The sequence below is a fragment of the Panthera onca genome, chromosome F1, assembly GCF_046562875.1.
Source record: "Panthera onca isolate mPanOnc1 chromosome F1, mPanOnc1 haplotype 2, whole genome shotgun sequence".
Taxonomy (NCBI): domain Eukaryota; kingdom Metazoa; phylum Chordata; class Mammalia; order Carnivora; family Felidae; genus Panthera; species Panthera onca.
This window is the reverse complement of record NC_138355.1, coordinates 70,550,527-70,577,064: the sequence shown is the minus strand read 5'-3', so window position 1 is coordinate 70,577,064 and position 26,538 is coordinate 70,550,527. Positions and strand designations below refer to the sequence as shown.

The window sequence follows — 26,538 nt, the reverse complement described above, 5'->3', positions numbered from 1 at the left end:
CTTCCATTAATCCATCAGTGAACACCGGGGTTATTTCAATGTCTCTACTATGTAAATAAGGCTCCTAAGAACATGGGGGTGCAAGTATCTTTTTGAGTCTGTGTTTTTGTTTCCTTCGGATAAATACCCAGAAGTGGAATGTGGGATCATATGGTAGTTCTATTATTTATTTATTTTTTCTTAAGCAGGCTCCACGTCCAACGTGGGCCTAGAATTCATGGTCCCGAGATCAAGAGTCACATGCTGTGTACCAACTGAACCAGCCAGGCAGCCGGATTTTTAATTTTTTGAGAAAAGTTTATACTGTTTTTTTTTTAAAGGTTTTATTTATTTTGAGAGAGAGGGAGGGGCAGAGAGCGAGGGAAAGAGAGAGAGTCCCAGGCAAGGCTCCATGCTGCCAACACAGGGCCCGATGAGGTGGGGCTCGAGCCCACAAAATGTGAGACCATGACCTGAGCTGAGATCAAGAGCTGGACACTTACCCTGAGCCACCCAGGCGCCCACCATACTGTTTTCCACAGTGGCTGGGCCAACTCACATTCCCACCTACAGTGCACGGGGGTCACTTTACTCCTCCTCCTCACCAACACTTGCTATTTCTTGTCTTTTTCACGATGGCTGTTCTAACAGGCATGAGGTGCTATCTCCTTGTGGTTCTGATTTGCGTTTCCCTGACGATTAAGGATGTTGAGCCCCTTTTTCATGCACCTGTTGGACATCTGCATGTCTTCTTTGGAAAGATGTCCATTCAGACCATTTGCCCTTTTTCAACTGGACTGCTTCGTTGCTACCGAGGCGTAAGAGTTCTCTGTATGTATTTTAGATATTAACCACCTGCCAGATATATGAATTGCGCTACTTTCCCCCACTCTGTGGGGTGCTTTATTTTGCTTTATTTTGTTGATGGTTTCCCTTGTATAGAGTTCCTCGTGGTCCCACTTGCTCATTTCTGCTTTTGTTGCCCTTTGCTTCTGGTGTCAAACCCAAAAAGTCCTCCCTGAGACTGATGTCGAGGAGCTCATCCCCTGATTACTTCTGGGAATTTTATAGTTTCAGGTATTACCTTTAAGTTCTCAAGACATCCCGACTGGACTTTTGTGTATGGTGTAAGACAGGCATCCGGTTTCATTCTTTCATACGTGGCTGTCCGGTTTTCCCCACACAACTTACTGAACAGACAGCCTGCTCCCTACCTTTGCCTTAAATTGATCATATGAATGCAGCTTTATCTCTGAGCGCTCTGTTGTACTACATCCATTTCTGTTTTATGCCAATACCATACTCTTTTGATTATTATAGCATTGTAACAGTTGGGAATCATGAAGTGGGAAGCCTCCAGCCTTATTCTTCTTTCTCGATTCGTTTCACTATTTGGGGTACTGGGATTCTTTGTTCTATTTCCCCGAAATTTGCCACTGAAGTTTTGATTTTTATTGCACTGAGTTTGTAGACTGCTTTTGGCAGTGTGGACATTTTAACATTAATTCTTCCATTCCATGAGCATATGATATCGTCCATTTATTTGTGCCTTCTACAATTTTTTCATTACTGAATTATTAAGGGTTTCAGTGTACATGCTTTTTACTTCCTTGATTAAATTTACTTAGGTATTTCATTTTTTATGCCACTGTTGAAAATGGGAGGATTGTTTTCTTAATTTCTCTGATAGGTCATTATTAGAGTATGGAAATTCAACTGAATTGCATATTTTGATTCTGAATTCTGCAACTTAAACTTCATCGATCAGTTCTAACACTTTTTTCAGGTTTTCTGTATACAACGTCATGTCATCTACAGATGGAGACAGTTCTACTTCTTCCTTCCCAATTTGTATGTATTTTATTTCTTTTTCTTGCCTAACTGCTCTGGCTAGTACTTCCAGTACTATGTTGAATAAAGGTGGTAAGAGTGTTTTCTGATCTGTTTTTGTTTAATGTTTGTTTATTTTTGAGGTGGGGGGGGCGCAAAGAGAGAGAGGGAGACAGTGGACCTGAAGTGGGCTCTGAGCTGACAGCAGAGAGAGTGATGTGGGGCTCAAACTCACGAACCGTGAGATCACGACCTGACCCAAAGTCAGATGCTTAACCCACGGAGCCACCCAAGCACCCCGAGTGTTTTCTGATCTTAAGAGTAAAAGCTTTCCGACTTTCACCACTGAGTATGAAATTAGCCGTGGGCTTGTTGTATGTAGCCTTTATTATGTTGACATTATGTTCTCTCATGCCCACTTTGTTCAAAGAGGGAGGTACAGAATCCAAAGCAGGCTCCAGGCTCTGAGCTGTCAGCACAGAGCCCGATGTGGGGCTGGAACTCATGAGCTGTGAGATCATGACCTGAGCCAAAGTCAGATGCTTAACCAACGGCCACCCAGGTGCCCCTCATCCCCACTTTGTTTAAAGTTTTAATCATAAATGGATGTTGAATTCCACTCTGTCACTTGATTGGAGAGTGTAAGCCATCCACTTTTTTTTTTTTCTTTCTTTCTTTAAGGTTTTAAGTAATCTCTATACCCAACATGGGGCTCAAACCCATAACTCTGAAATGAAGAGTTGTATACTCCACCAGGTGAACCAACCAGGTGCCCTAGGCCTCCAAAATTTCTGATAAGAAACCTGCCTATCATCTTATTGAGGATCCCTTGTATGCGATGATGTGCTTGTCTAATGCTGCTTTCATGATGTGCTCTTTATCTTTTCAAAGTCTGATTATGTTTCTTGCTGTGAGTCTCTTTTAAGTTCTTCTTACTTGGAGCTCGGTGAGCTTTGTGGTTGTCTGTGTTCACGCCCTCCATCAAATGTAGGAAGTTTACAAGCATTATTTTTTTCAAATATTCTCTCTGCCTCTTTCTCTTTGCTACTTCTGGGACACCCACGATGCACAGGCTGGTCTGCTGGATGGTGTCCCAGAGGTCGCCTAGGGTCTGTTCTCTTTCCTTCTATCTTTTCTCTTTCTGTTCTTCAGGCTTGGAGAATTTCCATTGTCATATCTTGAAGTTCACGGATTCTTTCTTTAGTCTGCTCAAATCTGCCTTTGAATCCCTCTAGTGGATTTTTCATTTCAATTATGGTCCTTTAGGCTTTCTATCTCTTTGGTATTTCCATTTTGTTCACACATCATTTTCACAAATTTGTCCACATCATCCCTTAGTTCTTTGAGCATCTTTGGGCATTTGTTTTGAGGTCATCGTCTAATGTATTCTCAATTGAGTCTTTTTTAGGGAAAAATTATTTTGAATTATTTTTTTTCCTTTGAGTGGGCCACGGTTTTCTGTTTCTTTGTATTCCTTGTGATTTTTCCTTGAACACTGCAAGTTTGAACGTAATAATGTGGTACATCTGGAAATAAGATTCTCCCTCCTTTCCCAGTGTTTACATATCCTGACCTTTAATTTCTAGCTCCCAAGCGGAAGAAAAGTGAAAAATGAAGGGGAAGAAAATAGGGCCCTTCAAGTCTCTTGGTAGTCACTTCAGGTGGAGGAAGAGGGGCTTACGACAATGGTGGAGGACAGGGATCCCCGGCGTTTGGACGACAGGGTCCTCTTTACCCAGCCTGGCTTCTGCCACCTGTGAGCAAGCTGTTCCAGCAATGCCTACGTAGCCGCCTGCCGTGTGGCTGGGGGTAGAGGATGGGTGGTTGCTACTGTTCTAAGTTGAAATTGACCAAAAGGAACCACAGCTTGCCATCTCAGCCTTCCCCTAGTAGCTGCAAGCTTTCAACAGGCTCCAGAGTTCCAAAATTATTACGTTAGACATATTCTGCCCGTGTAATTATCTAAGAGGTAATTTTTTTCCTTTTCAGTTAGATTCTAGTCTATTTTACTAATTTTTGTTTCTCACCGTGACAAATCCAGTGGGCTTGTAATAAATATGCTGAGCAAACTCACAGGAGAACCATGTGACACAGCGCCCGGCACACAGTGAGCAGTCAGTATGTGTCGGGTATTACCGTTGTAGCATCGTATGTACTGTTGTGGTTTCCTGGGGGCAGTTAGGTTGAAGTGAGGGAACAGCAGCAGCTTACTCTCTGCCGCGAGGAGACGGTGTAACGGGATCGCCGGAGGTCTCGTGCCGGCTGACCCACGCTGCGGCAAGATCCCTCTAGTGATACCCTCGTGTCTTCCGCGCTGCTGGACTCTTGGCTTCACCAGCCCCTGCTCTCTTACCATTTCTGCATCTCACAGTTGGGGTCGCAGCTGTGGTTGATGAATCGGGCCTCATTCCCCATGCGGTAACTGTCGATCACCATCCCGCTATCCAGGTTCAGGCAGTAGTGGTCGCTGTGATTATGATACTGCTCAATCATCCTGTTCCTGAAGAGGAGAGGAAGAATCGAAAGCCAATTAATGATTAAGTTGAAAGTAAATTGGAAATCTTCCATTTTCCATTCTCATCTGGTCTCTTTGCCATTTTCCTGGGGTGTCCCCACTAATCACTGTACCTGAACTCTTGCTCGCTGACAACCTCCCCCAGGTACTCGATGATGAACTGCCCGGCTTTTAGGGGTTCTTTGGTTCGGATTCCCCAACCTTTTTCCTCAGCTCGAAATCGTTCTAGACACTGCACCCACTCATGCCTCTGTATCCTCTGGTTACAGCATTGCTCACCACAGGGACAAGTGTTGGGGGAACATTCAGCAAAGATCATTCTAGAAAGAAGAGAGAGAACTGCATGTCAAATAATATTACCTATGCCTTCAGGGACCCATTTTTCTTTTATAGGAACTCTTAAAAGGAACACACGAAATTTTTAATTTTAACAAGGTTGGATTGGTTAACAAGGTACTAATACATAACTCCAAAACTTAATAATACTGAAAATTACCAAGTCAAGTTATAAACACCGGATGGATTAAACTAACTGTCCACTAAGCATCCTGGGTAAACACAGTATCATATTTAGCTCTGTACTAAGAGTAAAACCACAGACCATAGAGGAATTAATAATTTCCAGATTACATAGCATTTTTGTTTTGAAGCAGCTCATGGGTATGTACAGATTTTGTTTTCTTTTTAAATTGTGGCAAAATCACACATAAACTGCACACTGTAAATATTTTTAAGCATACAGTTCAGTACATTTGCATTGTCGTCGTTTTATAAGAATTTTATATTTTGTTAGTGTAAATGACATTCCCATACTGGAAATAACATTTCCAGTCTATATACTAGCTGAACCTATAACCACCAGTGAATTAACAAGCCAAAATTTCTGAACACAGTAGACAAAGTTGTTGTGTACCTGTCTTCTCACTGCTTTTCGCTTTTACATTTCTAGATCTTTCACAGAAGTGATTTAGTTTTGGTATAGGGTTTGAAATCCCAGTAAGACTACTGAACAGGATTAAAACAAGGGATGATTAAGAATATAATGGTAGATCGAAATATCACATTATATTTTATATAACGTACACACACACACACACACCTTACAAATCTCGTAAAAAAAAAAGCATGTAACATTTTATAATCTGTCACAGTCTTTCTTCAAATAAACATTACCCCCATCTAAAGAGCAAACACAGCACAGTGTTGTCACAGAAATGAGCAGTTAAGAGTACCCACTGGGCTGGTCCTCAAGGTCTGACCATCAGCTTAGCCTGTGAAAGGCACTGGCTTATTGTCAAATTCATCACCTTTATGCTTTCTTCTGATGAATTCTTCGCTGCATGAATACTACTAAACATCCCTCCTGAAAATGCCTCCTTGATTTTATGTGCCTTCTTGATTGCTCACAAACCAAGGTTTTACCATATTTACTAGGGAAAATGTTACTGAGGTTATAAACAATGTTGGACACGTTCTTGAGTGTCTACCTGAACTGATGATAAAAACTCATTACTTGCTTTTAAAAATAGTCCTGAAACACCTGGGTGGCTCAGTTAGTTAAGCATCCGACTTCGGCTCAGGTCACGATCACAGCTCGTGAGTTCGATCCCCATGTCAGGCTCTGTGCTCACAGCTCGGAGCCTGGAGCCTGCTTCGGATTCTGTCTCCCTCTCTCTGCCCCTCCCCCACTCATGCTCGCGCGCGCTCTCTCTCTGTCTCTCTCTCAAATAAATAAAAACATCAAAAAATAAATAAAAATAAAAAGTCCCGAATCTAGTTTTCTATGGATATATGAACCCTAACATAGACACAAAATTGAATCTTACAGATCCTTTGAGCTTTCCCCTGAAATATTTACAAAACCTAGAACCCAAAGACAGGAAAGACATTTTAGGTTGCTCCATTTAAGTAAATCTTTATGTGGGTTACTTTTAAATATATAAGGAAGCACCCACTGAATACTATATTTTAATTTTTATTAAGTACAGAATAAATAAATTTTAATTTTTATTAAATACAGAATAAATAAATAAATACATTTGTATTTAAATGTATGCATTTATCACATCATTCATTAGATGCATGCATATGTAGGAACCATATTCTCCTGATATAAAGTTGGCAGCATTGTATCTGAGGTTTTTGTTTGTTTGCTTGTTTTTGAAGAAAGACAACACGGTGTTAAGGATAAATGTGACACCCATACCAACAAAAATGACCCAAGACAACCAATGTAATTATGTAAAGGTAATAAATATTTGGATTCCAATTCCATGTGATTAAAAGACTAACGACTTAAAAGTAAGCAGAGTATATACTGGAAAGAACACAAATTCTGATTAAGACATGTGTGGATTCAAATTCTGTCTCTGTCACTCAAGTGTTGTGTACAATATGGAGCAATCTGCTACCCAGACTCTAGGATCCTTCATTTATAAAATATAAAACTATTATCTATCTCATTGGAGTACTGTGAAAAAGAGAGGGAAGTAGCCAATGAGATAGTCGCTGTATTACAGCAATTTCACAGATAATAAATATCATATAAAAAAACACAGTAATGTTAGCACATAAAGGAATGTGAATTAAGCAATTTTAAAGATATATGATACTCCCAAATATTAAACCAATGAAATATAAAGCACCGAAAATAAAGTTAGGTGTGAATCCCTAAGCGGGGATGGAACTATGGGGAAGTGAGTATATTCAGGTACTGGTGGTGACACCCCAAATCCACTCATCGTTTCATGCGAGCCACTGGACAGCGCAGAGTAGGAATTATGCAAACATTCACAGTCCGTATAGGTAAGCCTCCTTCGGAGAGAGCACCCTAAGAATTAAAGAAAGAGGAACGTGCCCAGTTTCACTGTGGTGCCATTTTTAATAGCAAAACATTGGGAGTCATGTGAATGATGAACCACAGGAGGCTGGCAAACTAGGGGCTATCAACCTACACAAGGTAACAGAGCACCTAAAAATGGTGAGTGAGCGGACCACACGGATACATAAAAGTGTGTATATAAAGCATCTGTGAGTGGAAAAAAAATCAGTGCACAACACAGACTATACCAGCAGCCATGACTCCTATGTAAAACCGTATGTATGCATGTATGTTTATATAAGATGTGAATTTACAATGATGTGTAAGGCAGAGTTTCTCAGATGTCACGCTGATACAGGAGGTACTAGAACATTGATTCCCATAGCCCATAGGACAGTTGACTAGACACTGGGGAAGCAGTTGTCTTTGGCTAGGAAAACTATCTAGAACAGGAAGTATCGATGTAAAGTTCATCACTGGTTCTTCTTTACTGTAAATTTGCTTATGTTACTAAAACCAACAAATTAGATCTCCATTCCAGGGTCTCTATCAGACATTTCCCTTTTGAAACCTCCATGTCATTTAGAACTCAATGGCCCCAGAGTAAAATAATAGTTTCCATCTCCAAACTAATCAGACCCCATACTTTTCATTCTGTGGCAACAGGATTACCATCGCTCATTGGCAACACTGACTCAGTCAACACATGTCCGTCTCTGTGCGCATGTCAGTGGGTCACCAGACCAGTTTTCCTTCCAAACGCATCACGCCCTTCTTTCACTGCCACCATCCTACCTTATGCCCTCATTATGGCGACATTGTACGGAGATCTAGGAAAGTTTCTAGAACTGTGCTGAATACTTTATGAACATCGTCTCCTAAGATCCTTACCCTCCCAACCCCCCATAAAGAAGGTACTAATTTTATTAGAGGGGTTAAATAACCTTCCTCAGGTCTTACAAGTAATAAGAGGATTTAAACCTGGGTATGGTTAAGACTCTTAAGTCTCATTCTTTCCCTGTTACTCTACGCAGCCCATGTGATGGGCTGAATGTTTGTGTCTCCCCAAAACGAACAGCTGAAGCCCCGGCCCCCAGTGTGATGGTTATTTGGTGGTAGGGCATTTGGGAGGTCAACTGGCTTATATTAGGGTATGAGGGTGGGAATCTCACGATGGGATCAGTGCCCTTACAGGAGGAAGACCAGAGAGCTCTCCTCCCTGAGCACCCACTAAGGAAAGGCCACGTGAGCACACAGGCAGAAAGTGGCTGTCTATAAGCCTGGAAGTGGGTCCTCACCAGACAGCAAATACTTGCATCTTGACCTTGGACTTCCTAGCCTCCAGAACTGTGAGAAATAAATTTCAGTTGTTTAAGCCACCAGGTCAATGGTATTTTGCCGTAATAGCCCAAGTAGATTAAGACAGCCCATCAAGTAGGTTTTATGTATCTTTATGCAACTTCATGAGAGCAATTCAAAGAGCTTATTTAACTTTTCCCTCCAAATGAAGTGTCCTAGGTCTTGAAGCCTGTGCTTTTAGAGAAATCAATTTAGTACAGTACCTATTGAGACAGTCATCCACACAGCCCTTCCTGGTATCATCATCTGGCTTCTTACAGTTACAGGTGGTGGCCTCGTAACCAGAAAGGGGTTTGACATCAACGTAGACATCTTGAGAGAAGACAGCAAAGAGTAATTTGTAAACATATAAGATCATTTTTTAAGTGCCAGGCCAAGAAGAACATTGATGGTATGATGGCAGAAAAAATAGCTCCCAAGTTACTCACTTGAACGGATTTTTTTATATAGCGGGACATCTGGCTTTTTGTATAGCTAGAAGAAAAAAAAAAAGAAAAATCCTGATATAGCATTTAACTTCAAATGCCAGGCAGCAGCATCAATCACTAAAAACACAAGAAATTATCCATGTGCCCTGCTCCCATGGGAATATTTATAAGATTTTCTGGGTTGTGTGTATCTGAGGGAACTTCTTGGTGTGATCACTTTTTACCCTGAAATAAAAAGTGACTTACTAGACTAGAGGAGGGTGAGCTGAGAGAGAAAGAGATTCAACAACAGAAGAAACGGTAAACACTTTAATGAAAATGCGTTTTCAATTATAAGCTTCTTTAGCATGTTTTAGACTTAAACAAAAATTGCTTAAGGCTTGATTTGCCTTTATGAAAAGAAAGGAAAAGTTGCACAGAGCTTGTGGAGATGGTCTGGGGGAATATATGGAATTAAAAAGATGAGCACCCTGACCTTTTCAGGGTGGGTATTCCAGAAAAACACATTTCACATTTTAATTAAGGCAATTAATTTAGTGAATAAAGGGGAGAGGGAAGGCAGGAAATAAAGCTTTCATACTGCAATTAAGAAAATAAACTTGAAAAAAGTTTACGTATTTAGTTCGAGAGAGAGAGAGACACAGAGTGCATCAGCAAGCACAAGGCAGGGAGGGGAGAGAGAGAGAGAGGAGAAGACCCCAAGCGGGCTCCGCACTGTCAACGCAGAGCCCGACGCGGGGCTCCATCCCACAAGCCATGAGATCTGGACCTGAGCGGAAACCAATAGGCGGCCGCTTAACCGACTGAGCCCCCCAGATGCCCTAAGAGAGGGCGTGTTAACCTGTAAGAGAAGCCCCACCATCACTTTTCAGTGGGGATAGTCAGAGCATTGTCTCCTTCATGGTTATGAACTCTGACACAAATGTCTAACGTATCGATCCTCCCAGACTGAAGAGAGGTCACCAGAGAAGAGAATGTAGAGAAGGTCCATTGCTTCTGGCTTTCCAAAATTAAACTTTGGTGGAATCTGGGCAAAGCTCAGGAGTCTATTCATCACATTTGCATGACTCTTTTCCACTGCTGCTTTCAACATGGGGCCGGGGGCTCCAGCTCACCACAAACATTACTGGGGAAACTTTCCAGTTAGGGCAAAGGAGAGAAAAGAAAGCACCTTCCCACTTTTAGTTCCCCATTTAAAGATCTGTTAAAAGTACACAAGTGTTAAAACGTTTCCCTTGTTTCCTTTGGTAGGAGACCTCTTTTGTATGTGAAAAATAAATTCCAAACTGATGGGAAGGAGCCAACAAAAATAAAGCCTAAGATTTCTTAGTGCCGCTGGCAGTACATCTAAACTCTCCCGGGACCTGCATCAAACAGGATTCTTACAGAACCATCTCTGCTACCAGAATAAGAGTCCAGAATAATGCAGAAGGTTGCCCAGGGAAGCAGGAACTCACTGCTATTCTGAAGTAGGAATACAGGCAAATAGGTCACATTAAATATGGATGCAAATTCATTTTCCTTAGTCCGTAACCTTCACGGGGACACTTCTCCATACGTCCTAAGATGAGAGCGTAACAAGGAGGCAGAGACAGAGACTTGCAGGCCCCCCTCCCCAGAACAAAACCTGTAAGATAGGCTCCTGTACCTGATTATGTTTCCACTGCCAAAGGATGTCATAGGGAAGCTGGAAGTCAATTCTCTTTTGCCTTAGATACTTTCCTGAAACAAAAACATACTATCAATTTCGGTATCTGCTCATACAAAGGGTCAAACAGCCACAAGGTCTAATACACACGGACTAGGAAAACAAAGATTTAATTTCTAATTTTATAGATTTTTCCATCACAGATTTTGAATTTTAGCTACACTTTTCCAGCATGCTTCATGCGGTATCTGCTGAAGATCAATTTTAATAGTAGCCTATATGAAACAACATACCAAAAAAGACACAGGTCGTTATGAAGCAAACCGAAAACTGAGAACTGTTCGTTTATTAAAATTATTTCCTAGAGCATCTGGCGTCTGTTCTCCATTATTATAAATAACCTAAGATGGTCGGTAAAAATGGGAAGTATAAGAATTTTCTAAACTAGGAGTCCCTGAATTTAAATAACTCAAGAGTATCTACATTCCAATTTATGATCTGTTAACATTTTTTCCGCTCTCTATCAGAACAGTCCTTCTATTAAAAGTCAAAAGCCCCCTTTCTGCTTTAAAGAGGCTGCTTCTATTTCCTTGCTCTCTGACTTTTCTGTCCTTGAGGTGACTCGTCTGCGCAGGAACTACAAGCACTTCTCCGTCACCTGGGTGCTCGTCCCATCACTGTCTCCGGACCAGCAGTTCGCGGACACTCTGCTGATGCCGAGGGACTCGAGGGGGAAAGACTGCCTTCACGCCACGAAGTACTGCGAGTCTACTGCCCTCCCAGTCCTACGGAGGCACGTGCCGGCTCGCCATGCGGCCATTCGTGCTAACGGGGGAAGTGATGGTGGGTACAAGTGCTGGCATCTTAGCAGGAATTCAGGCAAGTGGCACAGAACTGGACTAGGAGAACGAGACGACTGGAAATGAGCCAGGCCGGCAGCATAAAAACATTAAACATCGTGAGCGCTTTCGATGAAGTCACGAAAATTCTGCGGAATGTTGACCCGCAAGTCAGAAATGGTAATGTCCCGCACGGCACAACAGAAGTGCGCATCCTCGACGGCTGTGTCCAGGAAACACACTTGCGCAGACACAATGGCGAGCGGGGCTAGCCTCTTCCGCGCGGCACCACCTGTCCTTGGACAGATGACTGACAAGCTGTGGCTGTTCGGACTCGGGAACTGAAAATGAGCGAAGTGAGCCGGTTACTTCAGAAACAGCTGAAAGGGTCTGTTTTCAGCGATAAAATTTGAGCGTGGACATTGGCGTTTTGGAAAACTCGTGGCGACTATCACGCGAGTCTTTAGAACTGTAACAAAATTCTCCTCGTGAAGTAAGTGGCAAGATTAACAAATGCGAATGGTTTTGGATACACACAGAGAATGGAAGAACGATACAATTCAGTGAATCAGAACTGTTTTACTGGCCAATGCGTGAAGCAATAAAGTCACACACGGGTAACAAACCCATTTATTTTTATGAAAAAAAAAAAAATTTTTTTTTTCAAGTTTACTTATTTATCCTGAGAACGGCAGAGGCAGCACAAGTGGGGGAGGGGCAGAGAGAGAGAGGGAAGCGGAGAATCCCAAGCAGGCTCTGCGCAGCCAGCACAGGGCCCGACGTGGGGCTCCAACTCACGAAACTGCAAGATGGTGACCTGAGCCGAAACCAGAAACCAAGAGTCGGACGCTTAACCGACTGAGCCACCCAGGTAAAAAATGCATTTAAATACCAAGAGAGAGCAATCACTTTAATGCACCAGAATACAAGAAGTTCATCAGTATTCATACTCCACATTATAATTCACCTTTAAGGAACAATTACGTTTATATTTTTGCTACAGTGTCAAAGAAGAATTATCTGAAATTATTAAAATATTCTTATCTGCATGAGAACAGATTTCTTCATGTATTTGAACCACAGTAACATCCTAATAGATTGAATGCAAAAAAGATTAGAAAATCCAGATGTCTTACATTAAATCAGACATCAAAGAGATTTGCAAAAATGTGAAATAAGTCACTTTTCTCATTAAATTTTTCTTTGGGAAAGTTATTTCTCATAAAAATGTTATTTACGTCAACATGTAATGTGCAATGAGTTTATCGGACAGATCTGAGGATACAGCAGCACGGATCACAGGCGTATCCTGGGAGATCAGATGTGTGGAGTTAACGTAACAATAATTTTGGGGTTACAGCTGGAGTCCACTTGCTGATAGGGAAGTGAAGCTGAATACCTAACTACAAAGTCTGCAGTGAAAAGTGGAAACAACTTAAAGGTTTATCAAGAGGGGAAACTTTGGTACGTTAAAAAAATATATTTTTTTAAACATTTATTTATTATTGAGAGACAGAGAGACACAGAGTGTGAGCAGGGGAGGGCAGAGAGAGAGGGAGACACACACACACAGAATCCGAAGCAGGCTCCAGGCTCGGAGCTGTCAGCACAGAGCTGGACACGGGGCTGTGTGACCACAACAGGTGCTTAATAATTGCTTCTTGAAATTACTTAACAACAGAACTTTTACTTTTGCCTAACATTTATTGAGTATCGACTGTGTACCAGGTCCCAGACCAGGATTCTACACAAACTACCTCACATCTTCACCCTACACACAACTCCACAATGTCTCCATTTACTGATTAAAAAAACAAAAACGAACAAAAAAACCTGAGAATCAGAGAGACGAAGTCACTTTTCGAAGGTCACACAACTAACCCAGATTTTAGCTACGTACCAGATTTTTTCTTTTTCTTTTATTTAAGAAAAAAATTTTTTAACGTTCATTTATTTTTGAGAGAGACAGAGACAGAGCATGAGCGTGGGAGGGGCAGAGAGACAGAGAGAGAGAGAGACAGACAGACACAGAATCCGAAGCAGGCTCCAGGTTCCAAGCTGTCAGCACAGAGCCCGACGCGGGGCTCGAACCCACAAACTGTGAGATCATGACCTGAGCTGAAGCTGGATGCTTAACTGACTGAGCCACCCAGGCGCCCCTGTACTGTTTCTTAATAACAATACAAATATAATTTTTAAAAAGTCAAAATCGGTCCCCAGAAATAGTACAAACCCCTTAATGTGAAGGATTAACTCCTTTCTTTGCCAGCAGTATCTGGTATGTTTTCTGAAGGGTGTGTCCAAGAGTGAAGGAGAATCCAGTAAGTTACGCATTTTTTAAAAGAATACTTTTTCGCTAAGAAAGCATCCATATCCTCCACATCCACTTCATCCAACCTCAAAGACATAATTTTCCCACAGTCCAACATCTTGACTTTTGCTCGCAATGAATTTCCATAGATGTATTAAAAAAGAGGGGTGCCTGGGTGGCTCGGTTGAGCGTCCGACTTCGGCTCAGGTCACAATCTCTTGGTTCGTGGGTTCGAGCCCCGTGTTGGGCTTTGTGCTGTCAGTGCAAGGCCTGCTTTGGATCCTCTATCTCAGTCTCTGTGCTCCCAAACCCCCCCCCCCCGCCCCCTTCACATGCTCTCAAAAATAAATAAAAAACATTAAAGAGAGAGAGAGAGAGAGAGAGAGACGACAGGTCCCAAATGGAGTCACTTGGGTTAAGCCAAGTCACCACACCAGGGCTTGCTCTCCAACCTAACAGCTGTTTACATCTTCTCCAGAAATACAGTCTTAACGGGTCAGCACCAGTGACAAAATCTGCTACACAGACCATTTTCCAGATCCCCCTGAGGAACATGGGGTGAGCTGCCCTTTTCCTTACCCCTCCCCCCTTCTGCCTTTCTGTGCAGCTCCTGGGAGCAACTGTCCACTTGCTGGCTGGGATGTGTTGTGGGACGAGGCCAGTGACCTCTCAGTTCGTTCGGATGAATCCCGGTGCCTTTCCTGGCCCGATCTGTGTCCCTCCCCTCAGTCCCCACCCTGAGAGCCGGAGGAAGAAATGATGGCACACTCTTCTGTCCTCCAACATCTCTGAAACCACCGCCGGGTGATTCACTTCTAAGAAGTGAGACCTACCTGAACGGTTTCCTTAACCAAATTCTGCTAGAGATGATACCTCAGCGGAAGCCAATCAGGAAAATCTCATTTAAAACAGTGATTCTGTAGCTAACCCGCATTTTAAAACTGGGGGAAAAATCACTTTATAGCCATGTGAAAATTAGATGAAATCACATCTTTTGTGGATTTTTCTTATTGTGTGCTAAAGCCTTGAGATCTTAAGTACTGCCACTGCTCGCTAGGGAAGGAGCAAAGAGATCCTTTTCTCTTTGAAAGAAAACGGAATTTGTGCAACAAAGTCATTTTAAAGAGGAGACTTGTTACAAAAGCTCTAAAGTCTGTGCTGACCTTGAAATCTAACGGGGAAAGTCACGATGATTTCCTTTCATAACATCAATCCTAACACGAAGAGGAATGGAGGACTGAGAACATCACTGCAAAGCCTAGTTGTTAATGAGGCAGCCGGCAGGCGAGGAGCTCAAAGGAGAGGGGGCTACTCAACAGACAGGAGAAAGAGAACTTCCTTTTCAAGAAGAGATCTTAAACTATGACGAAAACTTGGCATTTTTTAAATAAAACGGCGGGCCTGAGATAAAGCTGTTTGCTTATATATAACCTGAGTACGGAATTCTAACATCACTTTACAAACAGATAAGAATTATTCATTTCCTCTGTTATCCTGTGTAAATGGCTCTGGTATTCTCTCCCAAGAAAACTGTAGCAGGGGCCCCTGGGTGGCTCAGTCGGTTGAGTGTCTGACTCTTGATAATTCAGTTCAGGTCACGATGCTGGGGTCGTGGCATCGAGCCCCACGTGGAGCTCTGTGCTGAGTGTGGAGCCCGCTTGGGATTTTCTCTCTCTCTCTCTGCCCTCCCCACTCGCATGCGCCTTCTGCTGTAGTGGGTCACTGAAAGGCATAGTATTATCAGTGGGGTGTGGGCCATTTAGGAGATTATAAATAAGGATCAAAGATATTTACAGGAAACTGTTTAAATTTCACGAAAGAAAACACTAGAATTCAAGTTTTTCGTTTTGTCAGCCTGACGAAAAAGAAGTGAGACCCAGAAACATAGGGATAGTGTGATCCCCCCCAGTGGAAAACTGCCAGCCCCAGAGGCAAGGATCTTCACCTGTGTTGCTTACGGGTGTATCCCAAGCAGGTAGGAAACTGCCTGATCAAACGACAGGCAGCGCTGAACAAGTATTTTTGGAACGGACGGACGCAGAGGTGTCTTCTGAGGAACAAACACCGAGGGACTGCACCAGCTGTCAGGCGGCACCACCCGTCCCCACAGTGTGTATGGTTTTTTTAAGTAAGTTTTCATCTTAATAACCCGGTGCTCATCACAAGTGCTCCCTTAATCCCCATCATCCCCACTGCTTCTTGAATTCTACTCTTCCTAAGCAGTTTCTTCTTTCTTTCTTCCTGCCTGGCATTCTAGTTAATTTCCCCTGGTTTTATTGAGATAAAATTGACAGGCATCACTGTACGTGTTAAAGATGTACAGCACAGTGGACTCGCTTTCATATACTGCGAAGTGATGACCATTAGAAGTTTAGTGTCCACGAGGCATTTCTTATAGATACGATAAAGAGGAAGCAGAAAAAGACAACAATTTTTTTTTTTCCTTGTGAGGACAACTCTTAGGATTTACTCTCTTAAGTCTTCCGATCCAGCAAACAGTAGTGTTAACCACAGTCATCAGTCTGTACAGTAGATCCTCGATACTTACTTGTCTTGTAACTGGAGTTTACGCCTTTTGACCACCTTTCTCCTAATACCCTCCCCACCTCCCTTTGCTTCTGGTAACCACAAATCTGATCCACTTTCTTTTTTTCTTGAACAGATTTTGCGTTGTTATTATTCTTTATTTTTAAGTAATCTCTAGACCCAGCGTGGGGCTTGAATCTACAAGCCAGAGATCAAGAGTTGCTTGCTCCCCTGACTGAGCCAGCCAGGTGCCTCTGATCTCCTTTTCTAGGAGTTTGTTTTGGTTTCGTAGATCCCAAAGAGTGCAGGTACAGGCGAGGTTACACCGTATTTGTCTTTCTCTGTCTGACTTATTTCATTTTGCATGATACCCTCAGGGTCCATCCGTGTTGTCACAAATGGCAGGATTTTCTTTTTCTCTTTTCTTTCCTTCCTTCCTTCCTTTTGTTTTCTTTCCTTTTATTTTTAACATGGCTGAGTAACATTCTATTGTATGTATATGCTTCCTCTTCTTTATCCACTCATCCCTCAGACTCTTAGGTTGTTTCCATGTCTTGGCTATTGTAGATAATGCTGCTATGAACATGGCGGGGAGGGCACAGCAGATATTTTTTTGAGTTAGTGTTTTCACTTCCTTTGGATATATATCCATAAATGGAATTGCTGGATCATTTGATTGTTCTATTTTTAGTTTTTCAAGGATCCTCCATACTGTTTTCCATAATGGCTGTACCAGCACAATTTCTTAAACACAACCAGCTTCCTCTTGCTTTCACATTCTCATGTGTCATTTCTCCCACCTAAAATTGAATCCTTTCCACCAAACTAAGCCATTTGCCTCATTCTTTCTATTTCTATTTAAGTAATCTCTACACCCAACGTGAGGCTCGAACTCACAACCCTGAGATCAAGAGTTGCGTGCTCCACCAACTGAGTCGGCCAGGTGTCCGTTTGCCTCATTCTAACCCTTACTTAAAACTCTGTAATTCTGGGGTGCTGGGTGGCTCAGTCGGTTGAGTGTCCGACTCTTGATTTCAGCTCAGGCCATGATCCCAGGGTCATGGGATCGAGCCCTGCGTTGGGCTCCGTGCTGCGCTCAGGATTTTCTCTCTCTCTTTCTCTCTCTCTGCCCCTTTCCCCTGATGTAATTAAAAAAAAAAAAAAAAAAAAAAGTCTGTAATTTTAACATAGTTATCATAAACAATCATATTCAACCCTGATTACTAGAGCTGTTCTCTTGTATATGGTTGTTAATGTCATTAAGTTTATCGATCTTTTCCAGTGGTGTTTATACATTTTGTGGTCTTCTGTGTCCATGTCATAAAGATATTCTATTTATCATGTATCTGATAATTCATATCCAGATATATACAGAACTCCTAAAGCTCAAAAACAAGGAACAAATGACTCAACTCAAAAGCGGACAAGGACTTGAATACACATTTCACTAAAGAAGACATACAAATGGCCAAAACGGACACGAAGAGACGCTCAACATCACTAGAGGGGAAATGCAGATCAAAACCATATGAGATTACCACTTCACGCTCATTAGGATGGTTATTATGAAAAATAACAGAAAATGACAAGTGTTATTGAGGATGTGGGGAAACTGAACTCTCAAGAATTGCTGGTGGGGATATAAAAATGGTGCAGCCACTGTGGAAAATAGTGCGGCGCTTCCCAAAACATTAAATATAGACTTACCAAAGGATCCAGCAAGTCCACTTCTGGGCATATATACAAAAGAATTGAAAGCAGGGTCCTCAACAGAGAATTGTAAACCAATGTTCACAGCAGCATTATTCACAACTGCAAAAAGGTGGAAACAACAGAGATGTCCGTCGGCGGATGAATGCGAAAACAGGGCACGGAGTGTGTGCACCCACACAGAGGAGTGTTATTCAGCCTTAAAAAGGAAGGAAAGTCTCCTACACGCCAGAACACAGAAGAACCTTGCGGCCGTCACGCTACGTGAACTACGGTAGGCACAAAAGGACAAACGCTGGAAGGCCCCACCGTACGAGGATCCTAAAACGGTCAAATTCATAGCAGTGAGAAGAACCGCGGTGGTTGCCAGGAGCTGAGGGAACGGGCAATGATTATTTAACTGGCACAGAGTTTCCATTTGGGATGACGAAAAAGTTCTGGAGAGCGTTGGGGTGATGGCCGCGCGGCAGTATGAATGTACTTTACGTCACCGAACCTTACAATGAAAAGTGGAAATGCAAAATGCAAATCCTAAGTTACGTGTAATTTACTACAAGAAAGATAATGTATCAAAAACCACTGTATGCTTTAAATGGGTGAATTGGAGGCTATATGAATTATGCCTCAACAAGTTGTTAAAAATACAGCAGTGTCAATTTTTTTGCCTCATTTGTTATTAAAAAGTTACACAGAAGACTCAAAGGAGAAGGAAAGCCCGTAAGTTTACTTACTGTTCTTTCTGCCCTCCTGAGGTTCCGAGGTCCCTTCTTTATCTCTTTTCTTTTTTTAAAAACATGTTTATTTACTTTGAGAGAGGGAGAGCACAAGCAGGTGAGGGGCAGAGAGAAAGGGAGAGAGAGAATCCCAAGTAGGCTCTGACCATCAGCGCGGAGCCCGACGCAGGGCTCGAACCCATGAACCGTGACATCATGACCCGAGCCGAAATCAAGAGCCGGATGCCTAACCAACTGAGCCCCTCCAGGTGCCCCTGTTTCTTTTCTGTTTAGAGGACTTCCTTTCTTTACACACAGGGTGAGTCGATTGGCAACACACTCTTTTAGTCTGGGAGTGCTCTGACTCCCACTCAATCCCCGCAGGGCTACTTTTGCTGGGTGTGGCATCTGGGTAGACGGTCTCTCTTTCAGCGCTTGCACTGTAGTGCCACCTGCACGGATTCGCACGAGCAACCACTGCCGTCCGAGCTGTCTCACCTCCGTAGGTCGGTGGGGACCCATTTCTCTCGCGCGGATGTAAAGCTGCTCTGTGTTCAGTGAGTGGGCTGAAATGGGACGACCCTGTCTCAGCAGGGATCTCCTGAATGGGGTCCTGTTGGGTGTGACCCTCTTCCTCAACCAGTAGTTTTGTGTCTTCCGCCAAATCTGGGAAACATTTAGCCACCGTTCATGCAAGTGTTTTTTCTTGTCCGCCCGTCTTCTCTCCATCCAGCACACCGAGAATACCAATTTCTCTTTTGTCATGATCCCGTAGCCTCTGTGGTTTTTTTTTTTTTTTTTTTTTGGTGTCTACTTCCTCCTTTGTTCAGGTCAGACATCTTCCATCACCTGGCCCACGATTCTTCGGTCTTCCTCACCTTGCTGCCGAGCACACCCCTAAGCTTTTGTTTCAGTTACTGCGTCTTTCAATTCTAAAATTCTTATTCGGTTTTTCTTTAGGTCTTCGATTTCGTTGCTGAGGCTTCAACTTCTTTTCATGTTTCAAGCATATTCATAATTGCTTGTTGAAGTGCCTTTTTTTTTTTTTTCAATCTAACTGCTTTAAAATTTTTGTCAGGTAATTCTAACATATTGGTGTTGGCATATATTGACCGCCTTGAAAATACTTTTGATGTTTATTTTCGAGACAGAGTGAGGGAGGAAGAAAGAGAGAGAGGGAGTGTGCGAGCGAGTGGGGGAGGGACACAGAGAGGGAGACACAGAATCCAAAGCAGGCTCCAGGCTCTGAGCAGTCAGCACAGAGCTCAAGGTGGGCTTGAACCCATGAGCTGTGATATCATGACCTGAGCCGAAGTCAGATGCTTAGCTGACTCAGCAACCCAGCTGCCCCTTGACCGTTTTTTAAAATTCAGTCAAAGTGGGTGGCTCAGTCAGTTAAGAGTCTAGCTCTTGATATCGGCTCAAGTAATGATCTCATGGTTTGTGAGACTGAGCCCTGTGTTGGGCTCTGTACTGGCAGCGTGGAGCCTGCTTGGGATTCTCCCCCCACCCCCCCCACCCCCGCTTGTTCTCTCTCAAAATAAATACATAAACATTCTAAAAAGTTAAAAAAAATTTTCAGTTTAACATCTCCCTGGTTCTTAGTATGACATATGATTTTTTTCCTCTTGGCTTATTTTTTTAATTTTTTTCTTTTTAAAGCTTATTTATTAAACCTCAGATAGAGAGAATTCCAAGCAGGTACTGTGCAGAGCCCTGATGTGGGGCTCGATCCCACAACCACGAGATCACACCCTGAGCCTAAATCAAGAGTTGGACACTTAACCGAATGAGCCACCCAGGGGTCCCTGACATAGGAATTTCAGTTTAAACCTAGATATTTTCTGTATTAAGTTACCAGGTTCTGGATTTTACAAAAAACCTTCTATTTTGGGTGGGTTTTTCCACACCTGCTCCTGGAACCTGAGTGTTGCTCCTGGTCACTGCTAGGGGATGGTGGGAGTTCTAGCTTCCCACGCAGCATCCCCCAACACCATGGTGGGAGTGGCCATGTCACTACTAGTGATGGTAAAAGTCCTGACTCGTATTAGCCTTCCTCTGACATCGCACAGGTCACGGGCCAGGGAGGGATGCCTTCGTACTCCCAGGCGGGCATGGAAGTTGAGGCTCCCCACTTGGCACCTGCTGGTGAGAGTGTGGGCAGCGGAACGGTTTTTTGTTCTGTGCCATTTGACTAGGGTCTGGAGGATATTGCCTAAAAGTTTTCTGTCTTGCTAGGTTGCCCCTTTCCCTTTCTTTTGGCTACGGAAAGCAGGCGTCTTTTTGCTTGCTTTGTTTCTGCCCGATGGCGTTTCCAGGTCGCTAGCTTTCTCAGCTTCAAGTTTGGGATACAGGAGATAGAAAGAAGACTCAGGGAACTCATCACCATGAACTTCCTCAGTCCTAAGGTCCCTAGTTGGTCCGCCTTCTTCTCTCCACCTCTTTCTGGAGGACATAAGCCAATTGTACTGTTCGTCATTACATTATACAAAAATCGAGGAGCAACAGAGTTTACAGAAAGAAAGAGATTAACAGTAAAAAAGAGGGCAATGCAACTACTTTGTATCTGCTTTATTTTCCACGGCGCTCAGATGAAAACCATCTCAAAGTGTGTGTGTCTGGTTTAAGAGTAGGCTTGTTCCCTGGCCAGAGTCTGCCATAAACTTGAGATGTTCAACATCTTGTCTTGTTTGCTCTACTGGCTCTTGACAAAACCTTTCAGATCTTTGAGGAAAGTAACGTATTCCTGGTGCTCGAGGGCTGTGCTCACCTGCAAAAGTGTTGTCCAACTGCCCTCCCCCCAAACCCTGGTTGGCCAGAAGATCCAGCTGGTGTCATAACGGTCCAGGCCAGGGAGTCGGTGGTGAGCTTGTAACTTGTGTCCTTTCACTCAGACTCGACAACGGACTGATGTTGTCCGCTCACCTCTCTGATGGCCAAATGTCACTGCCGTCCTCCTCTTCTTGCCCACCTCATCTTCTGGGTAGGGACAGTCCAGTACCAGGCCCTTCTTGCCACCATTCTTACCTTCCACCACAAAACCGGGAATGGACGTCAGTTCAGGCTCCTGTTCTTCCACCTTCTGCCCTTGGGAGGGTTCTTCCCCCATCACACGTTGCTGGGATGCTGTTGTTCATGTTGAAAGTCACAGTCATCTTTCCTCCGGAAACTTTCCACACTAATTTGGTTTCTATCCCATCCACTTCCAGCTCCCAGGCCCCAGACATCTTGGGGAGGGACCTATGCTTCTAGATCTTCTTTTCCTCCTTATTCACAGCATTCAGGAACTCAAGCAAGCTTTGCGTCCGTGGGTGTTCAGTGGTGCCACAGCGGGAAGGCCCTCGGGGGAGCAGGAGGTCCATGTGCGCTCAGACCAGCGCCAAGGGCCCGGGTGCAGGAGTGGCAGGGCGGGCGCAGAGACTGGCAACTATGGAGCCCAGCGTGGGGCACGGGGCACAGCTGAGGCCCAGGGAGGCAGCACCCTGGCAGTGGACTTTCTCCCCGTTTTAGTTGCTGGCCAATAGTCCACCATATGAACACACAGTTTGTTAATCCGCCCTATTGTTGGGGTCCTGGGCTGTCTCCAGCTCATGGCATCATGGATGAAGCTACTATGCACACTCTTACACACATATGTATTGTGTATGTACGTTTAAGTCTAGTTTTACAAAAGCGGCCATATTTTAAAAATAAGTTGTACCATTTTACTCTGCCACAGTTGTTTATAAACAATCTGGTTGTGCCAACACATTGTGGTTTTAATTTGTATTTCTTTGATGAGTTATGGTGCTGAGTATTTTTCACGTGTTTATTGGCCTGTGTACGTTTCCTCTGGTAAAGTGTTGAAATCCTCACTTTAAAGTTGGGTTGTCTTTTTTTTTTTTTTAAATAAATACATTTGTAGGAGTTACGTATTCAGGACACATACAGTTTGCGAATATGTTCTCCCAGCTTGTGCTGCGTCTGTTTCTTTTTGAGATGGTGTCTTGTGACGGACATGCTCCCATCTTGTCAGCGTATCAACCACCGGCGCTTGGCTTGGCGGTCACTGCTGACTGGGCTCCGTCCAAGAAACGTTTGGTCACCTGCAGGTCATGAAGGTATGTTCCTACACTTTCTTCTAGAAGTTTTACACCTCCTGTTACGTTTAAGCTTTTATGTTGAAGTCTGTGATGTGTGCCGAATCCGGTCTGTAGGAGCTGTGAGGTTGATGTCAAAGTTTAATTTTCTTCACGTGCACATTTCCCTGTTCCGGCACCATTCGTTGCAGGGCATTGTTTCCCACTGGATTGCTTTGATGCCTGTGTCCAAATTAAATGACCACAAAGGTGTGGGTCTATTTCTGGGCTATCTACTCTGTTCCGGAGATCTATTTTGACGTCAGTTTATTTTATATTTTATTTATTTTTTAAAAAGTTTACTAACACTTTTGAGTCGTCTCTACCCCCAACACAGGGCTCGAACTCACCACCTCAAGATCAAGAGTCGCATGCTCACCAACTGAGCCGGGCAGGTGCGCCTCTAATGCCAGTTTTAAGTCTAAACTGTTTTATGGCAACTCATGCTTTTTAAAACTTTATTTATTTTGAGAGCAAGAGAGAACGAGAAAGAGAGAGAGAGAGAGAGGTCGGTCACGTACGCTTGCAAGCAGGGGAGGGGCAGAGACAAAGAGGGAGAGAGAATTTCAAGCAGGTTCTGTGTTGCAAAAGGGAGCCCCACTTGGGGCTCAATCTCACAAACCATGAGATTGTTTACTGGAGGTGAAATCAAGAGTTGACACTTAACAGGGGTGCCTGGGTGGCTTCGTCGGTTGAGCGTCTGACTTCGGCTCAGGTCATGATCTCGCAGTTGATGAGTTTGAGCCCTGCATCAGACTTGCTGCATTCAGTGCAGAGCCTGCTTCGGATCTTCTGTAACCCCCCCCCCCCCCCCAAACATAAACAACAACAAAAAGATCACTTTGCATGTTCTTTGTATCTCCACATAATGTTTAGACAATCAGCTTACGGGGGGGGGGGGGGGTGCCTGGGTGGTTCAATTGGTTAAGCATGTTGACTCTTGATTTCAGATCTCATGGTTTGTGAGTTCGGGCCTCACACTGGGCTCTGTGCTGACAGTGAGCACACCGCGTGGGATTCTGTCTCTCTCTGCCCCTGCCCTGCTTGCACACTCTCTCTAAATAAACACTGAAGAAAATCGGCTTATCAATTTTTACAGAAAAGCCTACTGATAGTATAATCTACATTGCACTGAAGTAATAACAACGGAGGCTCCCCATCTCTAACTGTGGCATTTTCTCCATTTACTTAGGTCTTCTTTAATTTCTCCAATAAATGTTTAATTTTCAGTATACAGTTCTTGCCTACTAGATAAATTTATTTCTAATTATTGTGTTAAATTTTTATTTAATTTTTTTTTAGCAATTCGTGCACCCAACATGGGGCTTGAACTCGTGACCCAGAGGTCAAGAGTTGCAACTGAGCCAGCTGGGTGCCCCTCTGATTACTGTGGATTCATTACACTACTACACATGGTTTAAAAACCATTTTTTTTTAATGTTTATTCATTTTTGAGAGAGAGACAGACAGACAGAGCATGAGTGGGGGAGGGGCAGAGAGAGAGGGAGACACAGAATCCGAAGCAGGCTCCAGGCTCCGAGCTGTCGGCACAGAGCCCGACATGGGGCTCGAACTCACGAACCGTGAGATCATGACCGGCGCTGAAGTCGGACTCTTGGCCGACCGGCCCACCCAGGCGCCCCTACACATGCTTTTTAAAAAAAATACTTTGTTTTTTAGAGTAGTTTTAGGTTCAAAGCAGTACTGAGCAGAAGGCACAGAGATGTCCAATGCACACACCGGCCCTAAGTGTCACCAACACTCTTCACTAGAACCGTGCACTGCTTAACAGCTGATGGGCCGGTACGGACACATCATCATCACTGTACCTTCCATGGCTTTGGAAAACTGTGTAATGACAGCTATCCACCATTACTGAATCATGCAGAATGGCTCCACTGACCCAAAAATCTCTGTGCTCTGCTGATTCATCCCTCCTGCCCGACCCGATACCACTAATGCCTCCACAGTGTTGCCTTTTCCACAGTGTCATACACTTGGAATCCTACAGAATGTTAGCCTTTTCAGATTGGCTTGTTTCACTTGTCATAATGATTCTAAGGTTCCTCAAGGTCTTTTCAAGGCTTGATAGCTCATTTCCTTTCAGTGCTGATAACATTTTACTGTCTGGCTGGACCAGTTTATCCATTCGCCTGCTGAAGGACATCTCAGTTGCTTCCAAGGTTGGGCAGTTATGAACAAGACGGTTATAAAATATCTGTGTGCAGGTTACCGTGTAGACATTAATGTTCAATTCCTCTGGGTAAATATAACAAAGTGGAAATGTCGGATGGTATGGTGAGAGCCTGTTTAGTTTTATAGGAATACAACTGATTTTTATATAACGACTTTGTTTTCAGTAACCTTGCTCAACAGTTGCAGTAGCTTTCTTGTGCAGCTCTTCGGACTTTACGATTATGTGGTCCGTAAGCAGGAATAGTTTTACTTCTTCCTTCCTGGTCTTCATGACTTCTGTCATCTTCCCGCCTTACTGCACGGGCTAGAACATCCAGAAGAATGTGCAATAGTGTAGTGAGGGTGGACATTTTTACCTTCACCTTCTTTCCAGTTTTAGGAGGAAACACTGAATATTTCACCATTAAGCGATGGGGTGGCTCAGTCAGTTAAGCATCTGACTTTGGCTCAGGTCATCATCTCATGGTTCATGGGTTTGAGCCCCACGTTGAGCTCTGCGCTGACAGCTCAGAGCCTGGAGCTTGCTTCAGATTCTGTGTCACCCTCTCTGTCTGTCCCTCCCCCCCGCCATGCTTGATGTGTCAAAAATAAACAAACATTAAAATAAACAAATCAGTTTTTTTAAATGTTTAAGGAAATCAGGATTGTTTCATTACAGAAGTACATTTCAAATAAAATTTTACTTTTCATGACAAATACTTATTTGTCAAAACGTGGATTATACCCTTAAATTTATATTCCCTGTGCTAAATACAAAGTAAGCATCACTCTGTCCTCACAGGTCAGGTTGAAGGTAGTCGCTACATACGTGAAGACGGTAAAATGAAGAGTATGTGACTTGTTCAAGACCATCTGGCCACGAGAGGGCTGGCCTGCGCGGGTTGTCCAGGCCCCCGAGACCACCTTCGGGTCTGCTGACTCACAGGACCAGCGCGTGGTCACGTTCCTGCTGTACTTCATTACAGCAAAGGATACAAAGCAAAATCAGTAAAGGGAGAAAATGCACCGGCAAAACGGGGGGAGAAACAAGGCCCAACTTTACCCAAGTTCTCCCCCCAGTGGGGTCACACAGGACACAATCTTTGCCAATATATGGGAAGAACACAACGTGTGAAATGTTTATCAAGGATGCTCATTACAAACTCAGTGCTCAAGGTTTTGATTGGTGGCTGATCATACAGCTACTCTCTGTCTAGAATGTACCAGATTCTAGACTCTTCAAATGAAAGCAGGTGTTCAGCAGAAACCATACAGTGAATACACAGCGGGCACACGAAGACATTCGCGTGCAGGAAAGTTTTGTATTGACAGGAAAACGTTAGATATTCAAGTTCCCAGATGCCAGCCAATGCCCAACCTTGCAAGCAGGCCTTTCTCAGAATACAAGTCTCAGGTCTGCTATTTTATTTTTTTTAATTAAAAAAAAAAATGTTTATGTATTTTTGAGAGAGAGAGAGAGAACGAGCAAGTGTGGGGGAGGGTCAGTGAGAGGGACACACAGAATCCGAAGCAGGCTCCAGCTCTGAGCTGTCAGCACAGAGCCCG

The 26,538-nt window shown here is 43.5% G+C and overlaps 1 protein-coding gene and 1 pseudogene across 8 annotated transcripts in view; both read right to left on the bottom strand.

Moving 5' to 3' along the window:
* Nucleotides 1-26,538, bottom strand: part of ASH1L (ASH1 like histone lysine methyltransferase) — a 191,092-nt gene that overhangs the window by 26,362 nt on the left and 138,192 nt on the right. For 5 of the 8 annotated variants that reach the window (XM_081791976.1, XM_081791979.1, XM_081791980.1 and 2 more), the window contains 6 exons: nt 17,964-18,068; nt 10,581-10,654; nt 8,933-8,978; nt 8,708-8,816; nt 4,438-4,644; nt 4,163-4,309 (listed from right to left, as the gene is read on the bottom strand). In XM_081791976.1, coding sequence (XP_081648102.1) covers nt 4,163-4,309; nt 4,438-4,644; nt 8,708-8,816; nt 8,933-8,978; nt 10,581-10,654; nt 17,964-18,068 — 688 coding nt within the window. The remainder of the gene's footprint in view (nt 1-4,162; nt 4,310-4,437; nt 4,645-8,707; nt 8,817-8,932; nt 8,979-10,580; nt 10,655-17,963; nt 18,069-26,538) is intronic. The other 3 variants (XM_081791978.1, XM_081791982.1, XM_081791983.1) reach the window with 1 other exon arrangement.
* Nucleotides 18,078-23,653, bottom strand: LOC132686785 (complement component 1 Q subcomponent-binding protein, mitochondrial pseudogene; annotated as a pseudogene).